The sequence below is a fragment of the Cebidichthys violaceus genome, unplaced genomic scaffold, assembly GCF_023349555.1.
Source record: "Cebidichthys violaceus isolate CVI_PGR_0920_01 unplaced genomic scaffold, fCebVio1.0.p SCAF_11, whole genome shotgun sequence".
NCBI classification, from domain to species: domain Eukaryota; kingdom Metazoa; phylum Chordata; class Actinopteri; order Perciformes; family Stichaeidae; genus Cebidichthys; species Cebidichthys violaceus.
The window spans coordinates 13,315,600-13,326,138 of record NW_027176274.1 but is presented as its reverse complement, the minus strand read 5'-3'; the positions used below and the strand labels follow the sequence as shown (position 1 = coordinate 13,326,138).

Sequence of the window (10,539 nt, the reverse complement as noted above, 5' to 3'; positions counted from 1 at the left end):
ATTGAACAAAGGCTTTTCTATGTGTTTCTTTTAAAATGGAAAGACATGGAGGGTGACAATAATGGAGAGAGGGAGGTGGTGAGGAGGTCGTCTTGAGATGAAGGGAGAACAGAAGTGGATGCAGTTGCATTCAGAGTTGTGAAAAACATAATTTGGTTCAACGTGATCCATCTACATAATACTTGAAATAGCAGGCAGTGGAATACGTATCAGCTTTCTGAGTGTGTTCCTGTTGGTGAGTTCACATAAAAGCGTGTATCAAGTCCAAGCAGCCATTTTACTTTGATGGCCATTTTTGTCAGAAGTTAAACACAGTTGGGCTTGAAATACTTTTGAGGATTACCAACTCTGCAGCCATTTTGTTCTTTGAAATCACATTGGGCAACGGAAAAGTCTGGAAAATCAAATTGGTTTAAGTCGTGCTTAAAGAAGCATATTTTCAACCGTGTTTTCTAATGCTTTGATACAGGAAAACTCAATTAGCATTTATATTAGAAAATGATTTTGAGCTCAATTGGCGCCATCTGATGCACCAACAAACATGTCTCCAGTGTGAAGCACCATCTGTCTTTTTCTAGACATTTTCAACATGAAAACATAAAGGTTTAACCGTCACCTCTTTTTAAGTGACCAGGGGCAATTCTTGTCTAATATTGTTTCACTTCACTTTATAGATTGGCTATATTTTAAAATGATCATTGTCATAACCTGACCCGTGGGCTATGACGAAAACACAAACAGACACAAAATGCCAAATAACATAAATCATTATTGTAACAAAGAATAGAAACTGAGGAATACATGTTGTAGTACTGGATGTAGAAAAAGAGACTTCTATAGTAAAATACTGAAGTGAAAGCTTAAGATGTCCTGTTCCAATGCAACTGTCATAAACAGTAAAGGACACCAAAGACAAAATGTAACTATATGATAGGACAAGCTAATGGGTCACTTGATAACTTACAAATTCAGCATGTCTCTTCAAACTAACTTCAAATTATTTCCACTGGCCTCTAAAACACTGACCAGCTGAATGAACACTGAAGAGATAATAACTGCAAATCACATCAAGGTGACCACTTTGTTTGTACCACTTTGTGTAACCTTGGACATTTTACAGAACATTTGTGCATATGTGCCAATAAATTCATACACTGAGGAGAGTTTACCTCTCAACAATGCGGTTGAAACAGATCTGCCTACCCCCATAGACATTTGTTCAAAGAGCTTTTAGCCTGTGGCGCGTGAAATGACGCGCGCAGCATGCAGCAGGTCATGTAGTTTATAAAGTCAGTCACCAAACGCGCGGCACCAGGATACAGCAGACTCTCCAGTTGAAAACATCCGTCTCTCCGCGTGAACCTCGTCCTCGTTATGAGCCCAGAGGACAGCGGGGTTCTGGTTCTCAATGTTTCCACCGGGGAGCAGCACCACTACAACATCTGGCTCCCTGGTATCTCAATCGCTGCTGTCTACGGGATCATCATTATCGTGGGTCTGGTGGGAAACGTCACGTTGATGAGGACGTGTCTGACGGTGAAGTCCATGCGGACGGTGCCCAACTTGTTCCTGTCCAGTCTGGCTCTGGGGGACGTGCTGCTGCTATTGACCTGCGCCCCGGTGGACGCCAGCCGCTACCTGGTGGATGAGTGGCTCTTCGGCCGCGTTGGATGCAAACTGATTCCGTTCATCCAGCTCACCTCGGTGGGAGTCTCCGTGTTCACCCTCACTGCTCTCTCCGCTGACCGGTAGGGTTCTTACGCAGTCTGGGCATGCTTTTTAAAAAGTGTTAGGAACTTATCATCTTCTTGATTGAACATGAGGTTGCTTTAGATTGAATCAAGTATGGCACTTCTGTTGTTGCGACACTCCATCCACATGATGGGTGAAACGCTTATTTTAGCCTATCTCTTGATGCTGGTGTTAGCTGTCTGAATTTTAGTTGGTAATAGCACGAGTCTAAAACGTGTCTGCTCTCCATGGGACGGTTGGGGCAGTGCTGTTTATTGTTCCTACCTTGTTATAAATAAACAAAAAGTTAACAAAAAACAGACAAAGGTTTTTCCTTATTGAATAGGACCCACTGTGAAGTCACTGAGTGAATGTTTGCTCAAGTGGCAGCCACTCAGAAACCCTTTTTTGCCCCCGATCATATTATGATCAGGGGGGTCAATACAAAAGTATCCAAGCCGACCGCGCTCTCTCCTACTTTACATTTCTATTTTATTTCCTGTAATTGTTATTGCTGCCAACAGCTCTTAGCTTCTGTAACTCATCCTAGCTAATATTGTCTACTGTTGTTCCTGTTTCCTTTCATTCAAAGCCTAATTACATTTTTCTCAGCTAAATAATATACGGTCAGACAAAGTTTCAAAGCGTATTTGTCCCCCACAACACAGTAACATATTTTTCCTACAGTTGCTTTTAAATACGTGACTGATGAAGAAACTATAATGAGGTGATCAGTTCAGTTCATCCTGAGAGGATCAGTCTCTCTACAAAGTGGCAAAAGAAGTTGCAGTGATGCTCTTCTCTGTTCAGGTACAAAGCAATAGTCAGACCTCTGGACATCCACACGTCCAGCGCTACATTCAGTTTCTTTTTTCGAGCGGGGGCCATCTGGCTGCTCTCTGTGACCCTGGCGATTCCTGAAGCTGTCTTCTCCGACCTGCACACCTTCACCATCAGCCACACCAATGAGACATTTGTGACCTGTGCGCCCTACCCCCACGCCGGGGAGATGCACCCGAAAATCCACTCCACTGCCTCTTTCTTCATCTTCTACATCATTCCCCTCTTTGTCATATCTGTTTACTACTACTTCATTGCTCGCAGTCTGTTCAGGAGCTCTGTGGACATCCCTGCTGAAGGACACCTGCACCTTCAGAAACAGGTCTGATTGCAGGGTCCATTAAATGTATTTATCTTATATACAAAGTACTCTTTATAGACCACTTTCTAGACTATTTACATATTCAGTGATCTTACTGTGTATTCGACAGAAATTGATTTAAATCTTTACTTATACATCAAAACTCACTGAATGCGAGCACAATGATAATGCTAAGTTTAAAAAGAAAAATTGAAATATTGATCTAATGATTGAGTTAGATGAAAAGAGGATGACCAATGTTATTTAGATTTTTTTTGTAGGGGGAATGTCTATACTAAATTGTATAGCAATCAATACAATAGTTGTCGATCAATTTCATTAGTAGAACAAAAAGCAAACTCAAATAATTAACATAAATGGAATGTGGGGCTAGACTCACATTTCCATTGTTGTAAAATTAGCTGTTTTGCTAGCAGTAAAGACAAAATTGTTAAGGTGCTATTGGCGCTATAGTAGAAAAGGATTCATCCTCTGGGAACCATGAATGTCTGTTAAATTGTAGAAGCTGATCTCTTCTCTCTCTTCTCTTCTGTCAGATCAAGTCCAGAAAGCGTCTGGCCAAAACTGTGCTGGTGTTTGTCGGTTTGTTTGCCGTGTGCTGGCTGCCCAGTCACGTGATCTACCTGTACCGCTCCTACCACTACGACCAGGTGGACACTTCGCTGGGCCACTTCATCGCCAGCGTGTGCGCTCGCATATTGGCCTTCACCAACTCCTGTGTGAACCCATTTGCGCTCTACCTGATGAGCAAAAGCTTCAGCAAACACTTCAACAAGCAGCTTCTGTGCTGCACTTCTCCCAGACGCTTGTACAGTCAGAGCAGTAGGAGCACAAATATAACCACCGTCTGAAAGCATCTGTGTTTTCAGAAACTTCGTAACAACCTGTGCTTCAGCAGGACTCGACGTATGTTGATCGACTTTGTTCACGCATGTTTACCTCTGATTTGGTCATCTTGAAGGGACACTGTTACGATCCTTTGGCCTTGTTGTCAAGTCATTCTGTACACCGTACATCTTAATATTCATTTCTCTTCATCACCTTTTTTTTTTTTTTTTACATGTTTCTATCTGCACAGTGCCATTATTAACAAAAAAGATGACTACTGCTGGAGATAAAGCAGAATGCCCTCTGACATTTGAGGCGTTAATGTTCTGACATTTGCTGTTCTGTATGGTAGAAGTCTTATTGCCCTTGTAAGAATGCTTGTCAAATGTCAAGTTATTTAAATTGTCAAATGTCACATTTTGTACATAGAGATGTTTCTGTTAAATTATATTCAATAGTTAATGGTGTGTTGGTCGGCTATTCTTCTGTATGTAGAAATGTCAGCAACCATTTGTTCATTTCTAAGTTTGTTTAATGTTTAATATAAAATGCAACTAAAAATAATTAGCAATATTGATTGAAATATTATTTTTGTGAATAATGGATTAATTGTTTAGTCTTCTACAAAATGTCGCAGTTTCCCAAAGCCCAAGCAACCAATAGTCAAAAACAAAAAAAAACATTCCTTTCACAGTGATATAAAACATATAATAGCAGAATATTCAGACACTTTTAAAAAGAGCAGAAAACTATGAATATTTAGCATTTTTACACCTGCTAAATATCAGCATCTTAGCATTGTCACCTGGTCACCTGGAGTGAAAGCATGTTAGCATGCTGACATTAGCATCAAACCACTGCTTCCTCACAGAGCAGCTAGCATGGCAGTAAACTCTTCGTCTTGTTCTTGATAAATTACCTAGAAGATAATTGAAACTATTGCGGATTCATTTTGTGTTGAATGACTAATGGTTTAAGCTCTAGTAATATATTGGTGATAGCAGTTTAACAGTGTAGTCACATGTATGACAATAATATTAATAATGTGCAATTTACAGAACTGCGGTGTAAACTTGTTTTGTATCGTCTTCGCCATGAATATGTTGATGTTTATGTTCCATTGATCTTCTCCTCTGGTCGTAATTTTTATGAGAGGGTTTTGTGATTGTAAACTTTAAGCTGTTAAAAATAAATTAAAAAATGATCTGGATTGATTTGAATCACAGTCTGTGGCTCTGCTGCTTTTCTCTCAGCAGAGTGAAACACTGCTGCATATCTGACCTTTAAACATGGAGCAACACGGGAAGTGAATGGAGCTCAAATTTGAGGTATTATATTCCTTGAATTATGAATTTTATTGCATTAGACCTTCTTTTTGTACCTGCACCCTCCGTATAAACCCACTGTGAACCGTGGCTTCAAAGAAAACGTCAACATCCGTATTGTTCACTCTAACTCTGTTTTCAACACCTTCAGAGGTCGCTTTGTACAAGATGAATGACTTTGTCACAGGTACAGCGTGTGTCCGCTGACTTCAGACAAGAGCAGCAGGAAGTCCATCAACACACACACACTCACACAGTCACACACACACACACACACACACACACACACACACACACACACACACACACACACACACACACACACACACACACACACACACACACACACACACACACAGAATCACAGCATATATCCATCTTTCAGAACTTTTGCTGAAGGCCGAGGCTTTTCTTTGCCGTTTAGGTAAAAGACACGTCAAGTTAAATTAGATCAAACAAGATTTTTTGAGGCTCTGTAGGTGACCTTTCAGGGTGGCATTTGAAGACTGGAAATTAATTCCCCTTCAGCAGCACCGCCTCCAAAACTCAGTCCACCCCTCAGTTCATCAGATCCTTTTCATCAGTTCACATGTACTTGCTTGACTCTGCCTTCTTTAATTCTATAATGTGTCAGATTGGACAGTGCTACACTATCTGGGCATATTCCTAACAGGTCTTTGTTTGTTTTAAACCTATTTTGTAAGTCTGCAAACTTTAAAAACAATGTCAAACGCCACTTATTTAAAGTCTGTCGATTACTCTTTTGACTGATGGTATAACAAAGGCTGTGGCCTTTGAAGAAAATGTAACAAGTCTGGGTTGGCAGATCTGAATAGTGTACGGGTCAAAGAATACGGGCAGAAAGGATCCTCAGTTCAGTGAATTTTATTGTAGGAAGTGCAGTGGATAGACGTGTGTGCAGGTATAGCAGGATGGCTATAAGGGTGATATCCAGAAAGGTAGAAGAAACTCCCCTTGCAAGTACTCAAATTACTGCACATGTACTGCACATAAGGGTACATGAAATAAATGACTCTACATTACTGTTTATCACCCACAATATAAACATTCAAGGCTAACAACTACAGCCCAAACAAATCAGAGTACTGACTTCAAGAGGCAGGCTTACTCACATGTAGATCACCAAAGATAATAAGAATACAGCATTACAATCATCTTTTTAACACACTTTTTACAAAATACAGTATTTACTCTAAGTGGATACACTTTTACACTTTATACCTATTTTGTGAGATCCTGCATAACAATATCAGCCTTAAACAAGTACTCCACTGATTTTATTTAATTTGAGTCTTCAACAGACACTGAGAAAAGTGACATCACAGCTCCTGGAGCCACAAAATGTATCCAACTTTTTTCTACATGCAGTAGCAGCCCACTTGTGGTGGCGGGCCGTGGTTGGGCTCAGCTGCAGAAGGGACAGAGTGGAGGAGTGGTTCAGGGAACGGTGACAGGAAGAGGCTTAATTAGCCTCATCTGTGAGTGTTTCTCTCCTATAAAAACAACAATAGTGATGGAGCAGGGAGGGAAACAAGTGAGCAGGAGACACAGGCTGGCAGAGCGACGGAGAGGACGACAGATAACCCGGACGCAAGCGTCCACGGCGGGTGCGCTCGGAGGCACTGCAGGAGAGCGCGCGGCCGTGGCCAGCCTGAACTGTCAGTATAATAAAGAACGTTGAGAAACGCTATTTGAGTGTGCTGCCGTCATTGTGCCGAGAGAACCCACGGTGGTAACAGGAGCTTGTAACACCACTATCCAACACCTGTAAACAGACTTCCCAAAGTTCCCCTTTGAAAACATTTTGGAATGATGTAAAATCCATAGACATGAAATGGTAAGCACTTCATTAAAAGTATAAAAATACAAAACCTGATACGTTAAAGTTACTGCAATACGAATACCTTGGAACTTGCAGTCCCGTTCTCTGAATTAGGATGTCTTTTTTCACTTGCCTTGGTAGTTAGGGACAAGGCACAAATGTGAAGCACAACTCAGTATATGTGGCACACAAGCAGCCTCAGCAGCAGGGCAGAGATGGCTCATTGGTAGAGGAGAAAGTCCTTCATACTGTGAGGGAGGAAGAGGCCAGAGGCTCTGTGGAATCGACTCTTTCCCAGACTTCGGCGAATACAGAGCCGACAGAGCTGAGACAGAGAGCACGGACCTGGGTAGAGATTAAAAAAAAAAAAAGTAGTGTTTTTATACCTTAATATGAATAAAATGGGTTCATGGAACTTGCATGAATGTCTCTACAACATACCTTTTTTCTGCAGTGCAACTCTCACTGCGCTGTTTGGCGATGACAGAGCCAGAGGAGTCTTTCCCTCTACGTTCCTACAACACTCATCAGCCCCAAAGTCCAGAAGAAGATCCACAACGTTGGCTCCTCCTCCTCGTACTGCAGCATGTAAAGGACTGTCCTGCCCACACCCGATTCGAACATCTGCTCCTACAGGTGCACACACACACAAATGGTTACACACCCGAGGCTTAGTCCTCCAAAACGTAGCACTAATAGATACAGAGAAGACAATGAGAGACTCTCTAATGTTTGATTCATTGTATTGTGCTACCTTGTTTCTTTGATGCGTTTTTAATCCTCTAGGATATTTTATTAAATTCAGCCTATCTTGAAAGGTGCTCTGTAAATATAATTCTTATTTGTATGACTGTTAGAAATCTGCAGTGAAATCAAACAAAGCAACACTTGAGGGGATTAGAGGTTTTTTTCACTCTATACATTTTACTGTTAGGGGAACTAACATCTCTGTATGAACTATGATTGTTCCTGACTCTTTGACAGTTTGCAGATTACATTACCTGAGTGTAGCAGCACCTCAACGCAGGCAGCAGCTCGGGCCATGCAGGCAGAATACAGCGGCGTCCCCACCACAGGCAACTCCATGTCGATGTGAGCTCCATACGACAGCAGCAGCTCCAGACACTCTCTGTGACCTGATGGAGAAACATCATCAGAATCGAGGCACTGACAAATCATGTCTATTCACTTTGACATATTTGCACACACACACACACCTTTCTTAGCAGCCTCATGGATGGGTGATGCCAGCTGGTAGTGGGTGTGGATGGAGGCACTGTGCTGCAACAGGAGCCTGACACAAGCAGCACTGCCGCTGCTGCAAGAGTTGAACAGAGGTGTGGCGCCATCTGTTGATACTGTCTCCACCTACGGGGAGATATAAAATGAAAATATGTCAAAACCTGGCGCCTGTATTACCCACAATGCAACCAAACCTCTGACACTTCTTTCGGAGATTTTGGTTTAGTTGTGCTATCAGGCGGCAAACTCCAGTTCTGCCGACTGAAGCCGATGCGGAAGTGTCTTGTCTTCTTTGCGGGAGCGTGCCTCAAAGTCCGTGAGTCCATAAGGGGGGACATTGGGATTTGGCCTAGGCGACAGACGTATTCCAAGATGGCGACGCTGGACAGGAGGCTTCATAATGACTCAAGTGACATCACTGAAGTCAATTTCTCAGATTTTGGCAGCTCCCTTTGAGGCCACAAAATGCCTTACATAACACATAGCAGTAGTACTCATTCAAACCTGTAAATAGTTGTTGATGTCAAAAATCAGTGGAGTTCCTCTTTAATAACATTTTATAACATTTTGTTCTTCACAAATTCAGTCAAATGGATGAATTAAGTACAATGTATTTTTTTATGTATCTCAATAAGTTTGAGTGTGGTTTTACATGTCTGAGACAAACTAGTCATACAAAAGGAAGGAGAACGATTGTGTATATTTGTTCTGCTTCCATGGTCAAATTGATTCTGATGAATAAATGAAGTTTTACTGTATTGACTAAAGTAGGCTAAAGCTGGAGAATGTTCCCTCATCTACATCCTGAAGTTTCTCTCCCTGGACAAATACCTCAAATATGTCCATTTTGTCATTCCTACAATAAACACAAACGCCCTAAAAACAAGCCTGTCTTTAAACTGAAAATAGAATGTTCTTACATTTGCTCCATTGTCCAGCAGGAACTTGGCACAAGCATAATGGCCACCGAGGCAAGCTTCGTGGAGAGGAGAGACTCTGTCCATGGTGAGCGTGTCTACATGGAAGCCCTGCAGGGGAGAACAGAGAGGATAACGCTGTCAGATACAACAATGAATGTGCTGTGCATCGTGTGCACACATCAGGGGAAACCCAACTTTACCTGAACGATGAGGCTTCTCAGCTGTAGCAGCCTCCCTTGGTAGGCGGCGTCATGGAGAGGAGTTCTGTCTGACCAGAAGTCTTGAGACACAGAGAATAAGATCAGGAATGTCTCCACATTCAGAAAACACACACAGATGGCCAAGTGTTCCTGATCTCTGCTCATTGTAATGTTAAGATGACCTCATTTAAATACATGTTTATCTGGTTTCTCAGGGTCACCCCAACCCCAACCACCAAACACACTGATTTCTGAACAACACACACACACACACATAGGGTTTCAATGGCTACTGCAGAGCCCAGTGAACAATATTTACATGCAAAGTTCAAATCAAGAACCAAAACACTATAAAGAAACTTGCATAATGCAAATACATGCAAAGCTAAACCACACCGACTAGAAGGTTTATACATTTTCTCATAAATTAACAAAAGTAATCCAGTTGTTACTCTTATTTTTCTCCCACAACACAAACAAAGTGAGCTGAAAGAGCAAAAAAGACAAAGAAAAAAAACTTACCAGCCATTAATGAGTTGCATGCCAACCCCCCATAGATGTACAAGGGCTTCTGCCAAGGTTGCAGGCACAGGGAAACCTCTGTTTGAACAGCAGCCATAATGACAATGAAACAACCGAAGACTCCTCAAAGACTGTCCAGGACTCAAGCTTGTCCAGGCGGATAAACAAACCTGAAGTCGGCCTTCCTCCCTCTATTATCTGGGTCCTTGGCCACCTCCCCCACATTGCCACCTCCCGCCTACCCTTGTCCCAGACCATGGATACAGTCTACAGTATATCCATAACAATGGTTCTTTGGAAGGGCCAGTACTGATACACCTTGAATTAAGCACAAACAAAGTGCATGCAAACAGCTACAAGCAAAGGGACAACTATGCTTGGACAAGTTTTAGTAGATATCTGGGTGAAAGAGCAGCGTTATCCATCTTCTGTTATAACAGATTTTCAACCCCTAAAATATTTCGCCACTACATGACTTAAGTGTTATGATTACTTACAAAGAATTGACTAGTGAAGGCATCTGTCACATTTTTAATACATAACAAAGTCCTATATGTTTTGTTTTAGCTCTTTCCACATGAAATCATGCAGCAAGTTTTTTTTTTGTTGCAGGCATGATATAATGTTCAACCTCCAATCACGACGCAATGCAAATCCCCACTGTTGGCCTCTAAAAGCCACGCCACCTCATCCCTATCACCGCCTGTTTCACAGCTAATCTGCGTTTTGTCTAGCACTCTTCATTCCACAGAGAAAGTAGTTGCCC

The 10,539-nt window shown here is 41.9% G+C and overlaps 2 protein-coding genes across 2 annotated transcripts; one reads left to right on the top strand and one right to left on the bottom strand.

Annotated features, from left to right (window-relative positions):
- The first annotated feature begins 1,350 nt into the window (after positions 1-1,350).
- On the top strand, positions 1,351-3,901 carry LOC137891124 (gastrin-releasing peptide receptor-like). The gene is made up of 3 exons (XM_068735570.1): positions 1,351-1,748; positions 2,542-2,893; positions 3,430-3,901. Exons 1-3 carry the CDS (start codon positions 1,375-1,377, stop codon positions 3,742-3,744), a joined length of 1,041 nt encoding a protein of 346 aa, XP_068591671.1. The 5' UTR covers positions 1,351-1,374; the 3' UTR covers positions 3,745-3,901.
- A 2,067-nt stretch (positions 3,902-5,968) lies between these two features.
- Positions 5,969-9,870, bottom strand: asb11 (ankyrin repeat and SOCS box containing 11). Its single transcript, XM_068735558.1, has 7 exons — positions 9,774-9,870; positions 9,252-9,331; positions 9,052-9,159; positions 8,107-8,257; positions 7,891-8,025; positions 7,331-7,519; positions 5,969-7,234 (listed from the first exon to the last, which is right to left on the bottom strand). The coding sequence occupies exons 1-7, from the start codon at positions 9,868-9,870 to the stop codon at positions 7,110-7,112; spliced, it is 885 nt and encodes a 294-aa protein (XP_068591659.1). The 3' UTR covers positions 5,969-7,109.
- Between the last annotated feature and the right edge of the window lie 669 nt (positions 9,871-10,539).